Below are 15,427 nucleotides of genomic sequence, written 5' to 3'. Positions count from 1 at the left end.
CGTGTCGCCTTTGGGCCACTACAGCATATAGCCTTGTGTGCCTGGCCCAACCACCACGTTTTATGGCTTTATTGTGTCGCCTTTTATGTCCTCTCGTCGGGGTGGGAGGACAACAATTTAGAAAATTCACTGTAAATGTCTCCCTGTGTGCCTGAGAGAGAAAGGGTGTGTGGGTGCACTGTATGCACATATATCCGGATCAATTAGTCAGGGCACAACCCCTAAAGATGAAGTCAACACTTCCTCCCCCCGCATGTCCTCCGCTCCGCCGCCAATCCCAAAGCCTCCATGAAGAGGCAGGCCTTACGTCCCTTCACCTATCCTGAGCCACTTTGGGGAGGGCTTGCTTTGAATTATCATAGATGAAATAGATTGAATAAGAAGAACTCTACCTTTTTGCTCTGTCCCTCCCTATACCTCCTTTCATTTTCCCTCCCTCTCTCCCTCCCTCTTTCTCTCTCCTTTCTTTCTTTTCCACATTACCAGGGGGTGGTGTGTGATTGACGGATGGGAACGAATAATTTTTTTCGTAACCTAAGGCCATCCTCTGTGATTGGCTTGCCAGCTGACATCTCCAAACCTCGCTCGTCTTCTTTTTCCCCCCTTTAATATTGGGCCTGTGGATGAGGCATCTTGAGGGAGAAAAAAAAGTGGAGAGAAAAAGATATCTACCTTAGGAAAGAACCTCATAGAGAGGGAGGGAAGGAGAGGACGGGTAGGAGCGTGTGTGTGTGTGCGTTTGTATATGTGTGAGAGAGAGACACTTACTCTTCTAACTACTAGGAGACAGACACATTTTCCTGTCCAGACTCAAAGAAGGGGGAAAACAGGAGGAAGTTATTTTTTTGCTTGAATTTGATTTCAATTTTCCCCTCCCTCAACAATCAAGCTTTTCCTAAAGCTTCTCCTCCAGGAAGTCTGTTCTTCATTCCCAATTGGAAATTCTATGTATTGATCCATTTCCACTCTATCACCACAAGGCATACCTCATGGATTTGTACCTGATTGGATATATGATGTGTGTGTGGTTGTCCAGCTGGAGGGTGCTTGGAGGCTATCCCATCTGGTGGTGAGTACAATCTAGAGTTTCAGCATCAAATCTTAGAGCTGCTACATGGAGACTTTTGGTCAATTATCATTTTTAGAGGGCAGAATACATTGCACTTTCAGTTGACTGCGTGGAAAAATGTTCTTCAGCCCAGTCCAAAGAATTTAAACATCAAATACTGGTGTAACGGAAAAGGCTGGCTGTTCCTTTCCCCTCTACACTCAGGTCCATTTATCTTATTAGACAAATGTTGTGATGCTAAGGAGGTTGAAATTGTAGCATTAAACTTATTCAATCTCTATAGGGATTTTTGAAAGGAGCCTATGGATGGCTTGTCTAGGTAAATTGTCTCCGAATATTGGTGTTAGGCTGATAGGAGCTTTTCTAGATAGCGGTTGGAATCAGTGTAATTATTGGTTTGGATAATGTCTCCATCCTCCAAGGACAATGACAACATTGAACCGCTTCATGAAAACTCCCCAAATCCTTTTTAAAAAAAATATATATATATAGCCACAACCAATAGTTTGTGAATCCACATTTATATGGACTTAGTTTCTTTTGTTAAATAAACCTCTATTATTTGATATTTGGAGTCGTACGATCAGGACCTTTTAAGTCAGCGTCATTTTTGTTTGGTTTGCTATTGTGTGTCCCTATTCTACATTCAGGCCGCCGGCCCCCAATCATGCCGTGTAACTCTTCATTGTTAACTGAATGTTCTTTATTGGTTTGTTTCGAGGGAGCTTATCACAAACTGAAGTGTGTGCTGTTTAGTAGCATCAATGCTGTTTGAAATTACTAAAATCCCTGTCAGATAGACAGCATTTAGAAATTCTACAAATCAATGAAATCAACACATTTGTGAAAGACTGCCACAGTGTCTGATCTAATTTATAAATAATTGGTTTTAATACATTTTGGTCTGCTTAATATGAACATTAATTAAGCAAATACTTTTGTCATTCAATTAGTATTACAATATTACCGACGTTTCTGGGAGATTTGTCAGTGTCATGGGACAGTCAGGTTAGGCTCTGTACGGCTTTATGTGTCTTTGTTGAAATATTCCAGACCCTGTTTGGCACCCTGACATGAAATGTTGAGGTTCATCTCATTACAAATTCAGCTACATGCATCTGACCTCATAGGCCTCGCTCTTTTGTAACATAAAGCTTTTATTTTGGATATATTTGTGAGTAGGCGTATGACAAAGCTTCTTTGGCTCCCGACACAATACTTGTCAGAGCCAGTGCACTTTTAGTAGCCCGGTTAGCATGTGGTCCCACAGCAGTGCTGTCGAAACTGCCAGCATCTTCTGGTTTCATTTACAGAGAGGGGTGCTGCCAAACACACTGGCCAAAGGGCTGAAGTGTTAATGGAACAAGGACTTTACACCCACTCTCTGGGTTCAGCACCACACCACACACAACATGGATTCTCTGTCTGAATTACCTGCAGCTGTTCTTTGCTCAAGGAGCTTACATGACACTGGTGTAATGTTCAGCCCGGACAATGCGCCCCACCTTTGATTTGGATAACACATTTGAAGTGGAGGCGGGGGTGGAGAGGGAGAGGGAGAAAGATGAAATGGCCATGCATAGCTTCAGGTGACCGGGCAGATGCTGAGGAATGGATGTCATAGAGTGCTGTCACTGTCGTCATCCACGGTGTCGAGTACATCCAAGAGGGGACAAAACAACAAGATGGGTACGTGGTGTGTCAAGGGTGCGAAGTTTCAGCGAGCCAGGGCTCCTCTCAGCTTCTGTCTCAGGAGCGATGACTTGGTTATAAATTCTCCAGCCAAGTGGGGAAGGGAGGGGAGAAGGAGTTTTGACTGCTCAATGCCTGGCAGTCAGTCACACAATCACAAGGGGTGTCGAAAACAAAAGAGCATAAATAACTCTGGAAATGTGCATATGCATGGAGGAAGAGGTAGAGTGAAATAGCTGGCTAATGAGGGGGTTTGGAGAGGAGCTGGAACTGCCACGAAAATAGACCCCCTACAAGAATGTCACTTCAATTGACCCCCCTTGAAAATGCAAAAATGTTTGGTAGCTAGAAGAGCTTCATAAGAGAGAGAAAAATAATTATCTGGAAAGATTTAAAAGCAGATAAAAGATAGAACATTACAGTATGTTCCAAAAGGGCTTGGTAGAGCCATCTGATAAAGGTTTTGGCAGCCCGATGCCCATCTCTAATATAAATGTGAGGCTTTTGTTAAAATATGTGTTTTTTTTACTTTGTATCTCTTTTTCTCACCTCTTATGCTGTTCATAAATATAGAACATCTTTAAAATAAAAGTATTTTGGAAAAAATTGTGGCAAGTCCTGTACTGTTTCCATATGATCTCTCTAGGCCGTAGGTCAGGCTACAATACTGGGATGTATAATGCAGATAATATTTTCTCACAGAATTTTGCATTCCTGTATTCAAATCAAATAATGCAATAGTGCAGCACAACTAAAATAAAATAAGAAGTGATTGGAGAAAAAGGGTATTCTACACAAGCTTCTGTTTTCTACACTGTACCCACAATAGGCCTAAATGTTTGTCATCATGCTAGTATGATGACAACAGCAACTTAAAAAGATCTTGACAAATCATAAGTAGTTTAGGATGAGCCCATCACACATTAAAATACAGTCAACGATCAGTATATACACAGGTAATCCCTTAATGGAAGCGCTGAAGATAACCTGTCAGCCGGTTCAGCCATTTCTGTTTATATTCATATTATAAACAATGGCCATGATGAGTGAATGCCGACACTCCACATCACCCATACCTATGTTTTTAGCCATTAGAAACTCCTCAAATACCAACAGTGAAGGAACCAAGATTTGTGGTGTAGCCCCAGAACATCGCCGCAGAACCACTGAACATTTAAATCCAACTGACTATTATACTCTTAATCTTCTGGTAATCATGACCACTGTTCAGTTACAGAGGGGAACCAGAGAGAGGATGTAACTATGGAAACTGTATGTTACTATGTAAACTGACTGAGCTGTGGCTTTAGATTTTGATGCCGGAGTTTCTGGTGACTTCTGGTGAATTGCCGTTTATAGCAGATCAGTGTAGCCTATGCTAGCACCAAAATAATAATCATGGATAGGTGCAGTGAAATGTGTTGTTTTACATGGTCAGTCATAGTAGTACAGCACCCCTGGAGTAAATTAGGATTAAGTGCCTTGCTCAATGGGTGCATAAACAGATTTTTCACTTTGTCCGCTTGGGTATTTAAACTAGCAACTGTTTATTTACTGGCCCAACGCGCTAACTGCTAGGCTACCTGCCACGCTCCAACCTAGTGAGCATAATCACATCAGATTTGTGGAATCCACTTCCTGCAGGTCAGAGTAGAGATATGTGGAGCACGAAAACTATCTATTTTCTACAATTGTGACAGCCAAATACAAGACATAGGTCAATACCGCAGACATAGAACACAGGAAATTGCAGAAATATGATATGCTGTTAACATATCATACTGTACATTCCCATGTAACATATCATACATTCTGGTACTTCCCATGTCTCTTTGTAGTGAAAGCAAAGTTTTACCATAAGAAATAAAACATAAAGCGATTTCAGATTGAGGAAGAGAAAGTACGTAGAAGAAAGGTAGTGACATAGAGAATGTACCGAACAGGTATAGGTAGAGTGAGAGACATTTGTGAAATCGGAACACTTTTTCCCTTTCTGATATGTGGGTAGCAGAGTAAATGAAAAGTAAATCTTCTCTTGCCTACCCTACCCATCCCCTGTCCTGCCTTGTCATGGCCACCCCTGCCCTCTACGTGCTGGCCAACCCTTGTGGCTTAAATGGGGCTCTAGGGTCCATCTCTGGGTCTCAGGAATGTTATTATCTGATGTGACACCCCCCTTACCTCTCCACTCAACCCCCCTTTGGTAAAAGGATCACTATAATGATTCTCAGTGCGAGAAAATCCTCCGTCTACAATCCTAGTGTGAAAAGATCAAGGATGTTCAGGCATTATATTGAACAGTGCAAAGGGAGGGGTGAGGGGAAAGAAAAGAGGAAAGCCCTAAAGAATGTGATTCTGTAGACCGGTAGGGTTCCATATCAATGGCAACGGCTGCCATATAAGCAGGGGTCAAAGACATCCCTAATGCCTGTGAGAAATATCTAAGGAGAGTGTAGTGACTTCGCCAGACAGAGATCTGTGCCATGTGATATGTTTCCCATTTGGTTAACCTCCATTCAGTACAGTAGATATTGGCCTAGCCTACATCACTTGAGCAGGTGGATGAGGTTCCCTATTTGTGCCCCAGTTTGGATTACAATGCGCTCTGTTTCCTTTGCCACAGTGGTAACTACGGGAGCTAGCTAACTGCTTGAATTGCAATCGATTTACGTTATCTAAGTGTATTCACATTCAGTTGATACAAAAGGAGCCTGACACCCTGACTGTCCAGCTCTACAAAACAAACCACTGGCATGACGTTATCCAGCCTAACCAGCCGGTTGGGAGAGAGGTTCAAAGGAGGCTGATAGTTCAAAGCAGTAAAGGAGATTCCTCATCTCAGCCCATCATCAAAGAACATGTGATGAACTACTCGTGTAGGAAATGACAAAGTCCCACAGTTCACGGCTATTACCTGCACTAAAACACAGGTCAGGACAGTTCCTCAAAGGAAAATAGGCCAAAACGCCCAGAGGCACAGGGGTCCTCAGGGGCAAACACGTGGACTGAGAGATAGAGAGAAGGAGAGAGAGAAGGAGAGAGAGAATGAGAGGGAAGGAACAAACACATTCACACTGAAACAGCAACACACACACTCACTCTCTCTCTCTCACACACACACACACACACACCTTATAAGCCTTCATTGGCCAGAATTGTTAGCTTCTGTAGCTCCTGTTTTCAAATCTGCTACTGGGCAGCAGCTAATTGTGAACAACAAGTAATCTTTAGACAACAAGCTACTTTTTTTAAGACACACTGCCTGGCTTGGTGTCTGGTGACGAAGAAGCATTGGTCACACCTGTGCACCCTAAATACAGGCTAGTCAAACCTCCCCAGGTTACATCCCTGGTCATCCCATTACCTAGGGAGGGAGGGAGGGAGGGAGGGAGGGAGGGAGGGATGGTGAGAGAAAGAGAGAGAGAGAGAGAGGGAGAGCAATTCAAAGGCAATATAAGCTACTACTCCATTGTATAAAAGCATAGCTTTGTAGAAATAATTTCACTGCAGGGTGAATAGGAGTTTTTGAGACAAAGAATGAGAAAAAATAGGGAAGCCGTATGCCGCTTGATCTAGGCCTACATCATACAAATATAATTACAACATACAGGTAAGTACCCAAATAAAGGAAATGCCAACATAAAGTGTCTTAAAGGCCCAGTGCAGTAAAAAACGTGATTTTCCTGTGTTTTATATATATTTCCACACTATGAGGTTGGACTAATACTGTGGAATTGTTAAAATTATGATAATGCCCTTTAGTGTAAGATCTGTTTGAAAAGACCACTTGCAATTTCAGCCTGTTTTGGTGGGATGGAGTTTTGGCCTGCCTGGTGACATCACCAAGTGGTAAATTAGTTAATAGATCAATTAGAAAGAAAGTTCCAAACCTCTCTGCCAATAATGGCTCGTTTTCAGTTTTCCCCTCCCCACTCAGACCACTCCCAGACAGTCCTAGCAAAATTCTTGCTTGAGAAAGTTATCTTGCTAAGAAGCTATTTTTGTTGTTGACCATTTTAATTGAAAACAAATCACAGTAAGGTACATAATTGTTACCCAGAAATGATTTGATATTGAGATAAAAACGGCTGCATTGGGCCTTTAATAGGCTTTGGGCCACCATGAGCCAGAACAGCTTCAATGCACCTTGGCATAAATTCTACAAGTGTCAGGAACTTTATTGGAGGGATGCGACACCATTCTTCCTCAAGAAATTCCATAATTTGATGGTGGTGGAAAACGCTGTCTGGAGCGCCGCTCCAGAATCTCCCATAAGTGTTCAATTGGGTTAAGATCTGTTGACTGAGACTGCCATGGCACATGGTTTACATCGTTTTCATGCTCATCAAACCATTCAGCAAATCAGTCAGTATCTGGTGTGACCACCATTTTCCTCAGGCAACGTGACACATCTCCTTTGCATAGAGTTGATCAGGCTGTTGATTGTGGCCTGTGGAATGTTGTCCCACACTCCTCTTTAATGGCTGTGCGAAGTTGCTGGATATTGGCGGAAACTGGAATACATTGAGTTACACATTGATCCAGATCATCCCAAACTGCTCAATGGGTGACATGTCTGGTGAGTATGCAGGTCATGGAAGAACTGGGACATTTTCAGCTTCCAGGAATTGTGTACAGATCCTTGGGACATGGGGCCGTGCATTATCATGCTGAAACATGAGGTGATGGTGGCGGATGAAATGCACAACATTGGCACCTGTGTAATGATCATGCTGTTTAATCAGCTTCTTGATATACCACACCTGTCAGGTGGATGGATTATCTTGGCAAAGGAGAAATGCTCACTAAGAGGGATGTAACACTTAACCCTAATTGCTCCTGTAAGTCGCTCTGGATAAGAGCGTCTGCTAAATAACTAAAATGTAAATGTAAACAAATTTGTGCACAAAATTTGAGAGAAATACGTTTTTTGTGCTTATGGAACATTTGTGGGATCTTTTATTTGAGCTCATGGAACATGGGACCAACACTTTACATGTTGCGTTTATATTTTTGTTCAGTATACTTTGTATTCCTCTATTACTCCAGTGTTTCCATTATTTTGGCAGTTACGTGTACATGTATGCATACCACAAGATTCCAGATAATTCAACAATAATATGCCATTTAGCAGACGCTTTTATCCAAAGCGACTTACAGTCACGTGTGCATACATTTTTACGTATGGGTGGTCCCAGGGATCGAACCCACTACCCTGGCGTTACAAGCGCCATGCTCTACCAATTGAGCTACAGAGGACCACCTTAACAAGCGTTATGCCGTTGCTGAGTGGCAATCACCACTGTCTCACAATGATAGGAGAGGTAAAGCCAGGGCAGTCTCTGAATACTACTGGTTGGGAACAATCCTTTGGATGGTTCATACAAACACTTTCTAAATGTTTTGATCAAACTAGCCATGCTGTTTTCTTTCTGAACGGTTTCTGTTGTGTCTGTGCTCTGACACTGACATAGAGAGAGAGAAAGGACTAGCCATTGGGCACACCACGTAATTTCAAAGTGGATAATTGGGTAATATTTGGTTGAAACGTTGATCAATAAGATTACAAACTATATTCACCCACTCAAAAAGATTGTCAAAAGTTAGTTGAATTTCCAATGTGTTATCACCAATGGAAAAACAATGTCTGATTTTTGGTTTAGTTGTCACCCAAATGTATATCACTGGACATTGAACCATTTAAAAGCACAGCAAAGTTCAAATGGAAATACAATGTCGGATATTTTGTTTATTTATAGCCTACAACAGATGAATGTGTTATCACTGTCATTCATGTAAAAGTACATGGTGCAAGTGATCAATGCAGTTCAAGATTCTGCACAGATTATTACAGCAATTGTGAAGATCTCCACAGACCTGTGACGAGCGACGACCTATGTATGGATGCTATCTTGAACATTCACGCATTATATGATTACATAAGTAATGTATAGCTACAGTAACCTCAAACTGTGGCCATGGATGTTTTACTCATTTTAAAGTTGAATGTTACATTAGTTTGTCTTAACTTTAGGCTATATAATGTATTACAAAAGCAATATTGAATTGTGTTTGGTTGACAATGCAACCACATATCAACATTTAAAGGCGCACTATGCAGAAATTGCTATGCCATTTCCTGGTTGCTAAAATTCTAATAGTTCGCCTAATTTCAGTTTATGTGACAAAACAAGCAAGTATAGTGTAGAGAATCATTGTACCATCTAAACCACTGTGAAATATATTTTCCATAACCAAAAATATAGTATTTTCAGCTGTTTGAAGCTGGTGTACAAAACCCAAAGTAAAAGACGCAAAAACAAAACTTAAGAATGTGAAGCATAGAAATAGCGCACATAGAACATATCTACCGCTTCTTAGACTTAATTTCAATGAGAATGACAGATCTATAACACACATTTCTATGTGAATTTGGTCGGTCGCCCAAAAAGTCACATATTGCTGCTTTAAAGGAGACGTATCTACTGCTTGGATAGTTCCATCTGACCCACTTGCTTAATCCCATTCTTTAACTTTTATTTTTGGTTGAGTTGGAGACGTGAATCCAACATATAATTTGTTAACTTGTCAAAAGTTAAAAAGTCACATTGAATTTGGTTTGGTTGTCAGCAGAACCAAGTATTTTTTATCTCCTGCTTGGATAGTTCAATCTGTGCCACTGACTTAGCTTTAATTCCAGTTTGTCTACAATAAAATAATTAATATGTTGGATTCACATCTCCATCTCAACCAAAAATCTAAATTCGTGAATAGGACTATATCAAATCAAACTTTAAATGCGCTTCAAATAGTTTGATTTGATTTAGTTCTATTCTTTAACTTAGATTTTTGGTTGAGATGGAGACGTGAATCCAACATATAATTAATTTGTAGACAAACTGGAATTAAAGCTGGAGGCACAGATGTAACTATCCAAGCAGAAGATACATCTCCTTAAAATGTTGATACTGTATTTAGTTGCATTGACAACCAAACACAAAATCACTAAATATCATTACATTTTAAAATCAACCAGAGCTTGAAACCCTAGGCCTATTGTATTGTCTATTGTTAGTTGAATTCTGGGTTGAATTGAAACAATAGCTGTTGATGACTTTGCAAATGCTATATAGCTAGGCCTAAATAGCATCATTGATGATATATAAGTGATAAAGTATGGTCACATTTAATTTGCTCTGTTAAACCTACCCTTTGGAAAGACTTCGATAGCAACAGTGAATCTATTTAGTTTTTAAGTGGCGATCTCTCAACAATAATTCTCATGATAGCACGTTGGTAATAGTCAGTGACAAGTATCATAGCTAAGCAGTGCTGGGCTTGGTTAAAACCAATGGGTAGCTGTAGATAGATAGATACATTCTCCAGTAGGTGCTGCCCAGGCTATTGTATTTTTTCTGACAGTGGATATAACGTTGAAGATCTGACGTTGTTTTAAAGGTAGAAATTCAACATAATTTATACAAGGTTTGTCTATGTTGAAATTTGTTACCATGATGACATAATCCTTTCGTTAAAATTTCACAGTCAAAACAACAATTGATTACTTTTTTCAAATCCAATGTATTTTCCACGTAGACTCCATATCACAATACGTTGTCAAATTACGTTGGAACAATGTTGATTCAACCAGTTTGTGCCCAGTGGGTACTTCCACTATGATTGGCACTGCTGCATTGTGTTGAACACAGTCAGTCAGAGAGTTCTGTCTGCTCCCCAGCGAACTGCAAGCCGCACTGCTCTCACTCACTCAGTGTCGCTTCCTGACAGGCAGGTTCACAAGTTTACACCCCAGCTCCATGTTCTCCTCTGTTCTGACTGCAGGGGCTCCCTGTCCCAGTTCTGCACTCACTCTCAAAGTGTCTAAGGAGGGAGAGCAAAGAGCGAGGGAAAGAGGGAGAAAGGGAAGGAGGAAGGAAGGGAAGAAGCCAAAAACAGGTTGAAACATTTTTCAGGAGTCCTGTCATTTTTTATCTGATCAGCCCAGAGCTGTTGGACTACAAATCAAAAGTGTACCAAAGAAAAAAGTTAACACAACAACACAGACAGGAGCTGTGCATTCCAGCCTCCGCCAGGAAAATTCCCATCCTGGGGGCAAAGCCGACAACTTTTCCGTGGCCCACTTACACTCTCTTCCGAGTGTCTTTGTCTCTCCTGTGGTGGGATTAAAATTGAGATTCCGATGGCAATGTTTTGGTGTGCATCCTGAGTGCATGATGCTTCATTTAGCAGAACCCCCCTGGCAAATCCGACAACTTTTGATGTCAACATATAGAGGTAGAATAAAGTTTGATAGCCCTTCATTGTAGCGTTCCTACACTCTAAAAAGTAAAGGTTCCTGGAGGATCCTTTAGAGGTTCTTCAAATTGAAACTGTGGGGAAACCCCTATAAGTTCTTCGAAGAACTCTTTAAAAGGGTTCTTCAAAGAACCCCTTTTAATGGATCCTCAAATAACCTTTTGAAGAACCTTTTGGGGTTTATTTTTGAACTATTCCCCCCTCCCCTATTATTATTAGTAGTAGTAGTAATACGCTTAACAATAACAACAATAACACAAGATTTTAGTTGTCAGTGTTTATTAGGATTTTAGTGGCAAAGCAGAATACAAATCCAAATATGAGGTAAACTCCCAGCAGAGCCCCAACTCCAATGGGTATATCCTCTGGCATGTTGATGTTAATGTGTTGATGTTCTCCGTATCCATAGCCAGAATGATTTTGCAGTGCATGATGATCGAACAGGTTTCCTGTTATATTCATCAGAGGTGTAGGGAGGGTGAAGTCTGTGAATCCCCAAAATAGTAATTATACAGATGATTAACAAAACATGCACCCAACAGTATTCATACCTTGGTTTTTGTGGTAAATGTGAATGAAAAATACTATTTTGATAATGGTTTTCATACACATACCTTGTCCATAATGTAGAGGCCTATGGGATTTTCATTGAAGAGGTAAGGGAGGAAGATGGTACATGTGATCTGCATAACATACCAATAGACATACCTTTGTATGCCTCTTCGTCTATAAACCTACAGACACAAACGTGAGCAGTTCGGTCATCTGCACCCAATACAGCTAGCCTTCAACATATTCTTATAGTATACCTATTCTTAACTCTTTTGTTGATTGATATCCATTGAATTGTATCCATTTCTGTTTTAGAAAGATTTGCACTTATCTGAAAAGATAGATGGTATCATCATAAAACAATATCAATTTAGTACATATAAGTGACAAACCTTACCTTAAATTGAGGAGATCTTGACAGCCTGCACCTGCTGTACTTTCAAATTAAAATCCAAATGTTTCAGTTGGGCAGTTAGGTTCCTGCAAGAACCCCCACCAACTAATGAGGTTCCTCAATGAACCCCACCTCCTATGGGGTTCTTGGAAGAACCTTTTGGGGGCAATTTTCAGTGCCAAGAACCCTAAGGTTCTTCAAAGAACTTTGATGATCTTAGAAGAACCCTTTTTGAACCCCTAATTTTTTAAGTGTATAGACTGAAGAGTCTATGGACTTTCTATGGAGTCTGATTCTCATCTCTGTTTGATAAGACAACTATCGTATGCATATGGGACTGTAATGCTATGTGCACAAAAATGAACCGCATTAGCTGGATTTCATTAATTTAATTAATCGAATCAAACTTGTTCACACATGCACAAGAATGATTGGCATTCATCAACAACTATCCCTATGCTAACGTGTCGTTTCGAAATCTTCAATGAATCTCACTTCTTCTGTCCTACAACACCAATCTATCAGCAAGTCATAACAAATGGGTTACATTGTGTGTAGGGTAGATGCGACTGAGTGTTGTATGCAAACAAACAAGGTACACTCAGTCATCACATTGAAATGAAATGTTACGTGAGTCAAAAGGTTGTTATATCATCATCTGCCACATTTTCAGCAGGCTGTTCTCTGATATTTTATGTTTTATTAAGTAGCAAGTCAACACATTCAACAAGCAGCATTAGGCAGTGGCTGAGGCTACAACAAGCCTACTTATCGTACAGTAATTTTCACAGAACATAGAGTTGAATTTTGAGACAGCGATTGGGCCCTACAGCAAGGTTTTATTTTCAAAATGGGGCTTAGGTGGTTGGCGTGGAAAATGTTGCGGGCTCGGGAGAGGTGAAGGTCGAGTCATGCGTCCTCCGAAACATGACCCGCCAAACCGCACTCCTTAACACCTGCCCGCTTAACCCGGAAGCCAGCCGCACCAATGTGTAGGAGGAAACACATTTCAACTGATGACCGAAGTCAGCCTGCAGGCACCCTGCCCACCACAAGGAGTCGCTAGAGCGCGATGAGCCAAGTAAAGTCCCCCGGGCCAAACCCTCCCCTAACCCGGACGACTCTTGGCCAACTGTGCGCCGTCCTATGGGACTCCCGGTCACGGCCGGTTGTGACACAGCCCAGGATCGAACCCAGGTCTGTAGAGATGCCTCAAGCACTGCGATGCAGTGCCTTAGACCGCTGCGCCACTCGGGAGGCCACTGTATAACTTTTTGAGGATCTGAGGGCCCATGCCAAATCTTTTCAGCCTCCTGAGGGGGAAGAGGCATTGTTGTGCCCTTTTCACGACTGTGTTGGTGTGTGTGTGTACCATGATAGATCCTTAGTGATGTGGACACCGAGGAACTTCAAGCTCTCGACACACTCCACTACAGCCATGTCGATGCGAATGGGGTCATGCTCGCTGATGTTGAGGGAGAGGTTGTTGTCTCCTCCCTATAGGCTGTCTCATCATTGTCGGTGATCAGGCCTACCACCGTCGTGTCGTCGCCAAACTTAATGATGGTGTTGGAGTCATGCGCGGCCACGCAGTCGTGGATGAACAGGGAGTACACGACGGGACTAAGCACGCACCCTTCAGGGGCCCCCCGTGTTGAGGGTCAGCGTGGCGGATGTGTTGTTGCCTACCCTCACCACCCGGGGCCCATCAGGAAGTCCAGGATTCAGTTGCAGAGGGAGATGTTCAGTCCCAGGGTCCTTAGCTTAGTGATGAGCTTGGAGGGCACTATGGTGTTGAACGCTGAGCTATAGTCAATTAACAGAATTCTCACATAGGTGTTCCTCTTGTCCAGGTGAGAAAGGGCAGTGTGGAGTGCAATAGAGATTGAATCATCTGTGGATCTGTTGGGGCGGTATGCGAATTGGAGTGGGTCCAGGGTGTCAAAGCATTTCATGGCTACAGATGTGAGTGCTACAGGGTGATAGTCATTTAGACAGGTTACCTTGGCGTTCTTGGGCACAGGGACTATAGTGGTCACCTTGAAATGTGTAGGTATTACAGACTGGGTCAGGGAGAAGTTGAAAATGTAATTGAAGACACTTGCCAGCTGGTCAGCGCATGCTCTGAGTACGCGTCCTGGTAATCTGTCTGGCCCTGTAACCTGTTTAAAGGTCTTACATCGGCTACAGAGAGCGTGATCACACAGTTGTCAAGAAAAGCTGGTGTTGCTTGCCTCGAAGTGAGCATATAAGGCATTTAGCTGGTAGGCTCGCGTCACTGGGCAGCTCGCAGCTGGGTTTCCCTTTGTACACCGTGATAGTTTGCGAGCCCTGCCACATCCGACGAGCCTCAGAGCCTGTGTAGTAGGATTCGATCTTAGTCCTGTATAGAAGCTTTACCTCTTTGATAGATCGTCGGATGACTTATATTTCTTATAAGCGTCTCGATTAGTGTCCCATATCTTGAAAGCGGCAGCTCTAGCCTTTAGCTCAGTGCAGATGTTGCCTATAATCCATGGCTTCTGGGGACGACGTCATCGATGCACTTATTAATGAAGCCGGTGACTGATGTCGTAAACTGTTCAATGCCATCGGATGAATCCCGAAACATATTCCAGTCTGTGCTAGCGAAACAGTCCTGTAGCTTAGCATTCGTTTCATCGGACCACTTCCATTTTGAGCGCGTCACTGGTACTTCCTGTTTGAGTTTTTGCTTGTAAGCAGGAATCAAGAGGATAGAGTTATGGTCAGATTTGCCAAATTGAGGGTGAGGGAGAGCTTGATATGTGTTTGTTTTTGTGTATTAAAGGTGATCTAGAGTTTCTTCGCCTCTAGTTGCACAGGTGACATGCTGGTAGAAATTAGAGACGGAGTTCAGTGTTCCTGCAGTAAAATCACCGGCCACTAGGGGCTATTTTATTGATTGCTTTTGGCCCTATACAGATTTGAGGTAGTAAATAGACAGCTATGAAAAATATAGATGAAAACTCTCTTGGTAAATTGTATGGTCCACACCTTATCATGAGGTATTCTAACTCAGGCGGAGCAGAACCTCGAGACTTCCTTAATGTTAAATATATGTTGTTAACAAAGAGACACACCTCCCCGATTGAGCTTACCCGACGCTGCTGTTCTGTCCACCCGATGCATAGAAAACCAGTATTCATGCCCCTTGACTTATTCCACATTTGGTTGTGTTACAGCCTGAATTCAAAATGTATATACAAAAAATGTAATCTCACCCATCTACACACAACACCCCATAATGACATTGACGTATACAGGGACATGGTGACTGAGTTCATCAGGAAGTGTTCAGGGGATGTTGTTCCCAAAACCTACCCAAACCAAAAACCGTGGATAGAAGGCAGCATTCGCGCAAAACTGGAAGCACGAACCACCGC

At 42.1% G+C, this 15,427-nt stretch overlaps 1 protein-coding gene across 1 annotated transcript in view; it reads left to right on the top strand.

Annotated features, from left to right (window-relative positions):
* Window positions 1–989: 989 nt before the first annotated feature.
* LOC311100772 (proto-oncogene Wnt-3) overlaps window positions 990–15,427 on the top strand; it is a gene marked incomplete at both ends in the record, with an annotated part of 35,301 nt that continues 20,863 nt past the window's right edge. Inside the window, one exon of the mRNA XM_084141734.1 lies at window positions 990–1,069. Coding sequence (XP_083997860.1) covers window positions 990–1,069 — 80 coding nt within the window. The remainder of the gene's footprint in view (window positions 1,070–15,427) is intronic.

The sequence above is a fragment of the Coregonus lavaretus genome (genome assembly GCF_964263955.1).
Source record: "Coregonus lavaretus genome assembly, chromosome: 25".
Classification (NCBI taxonomy): domain Eukaryota; kingdom Metazoa; phylum Chordata; class Actinopteri; order Salmoniformes; family Salmonidae; genus Coregonus; species Coregonus lavaretus.
Note: the sequence above shows the minus strand (reverse complement) of the source record. Positions and strands in the feature narration are given on the sequence as shown.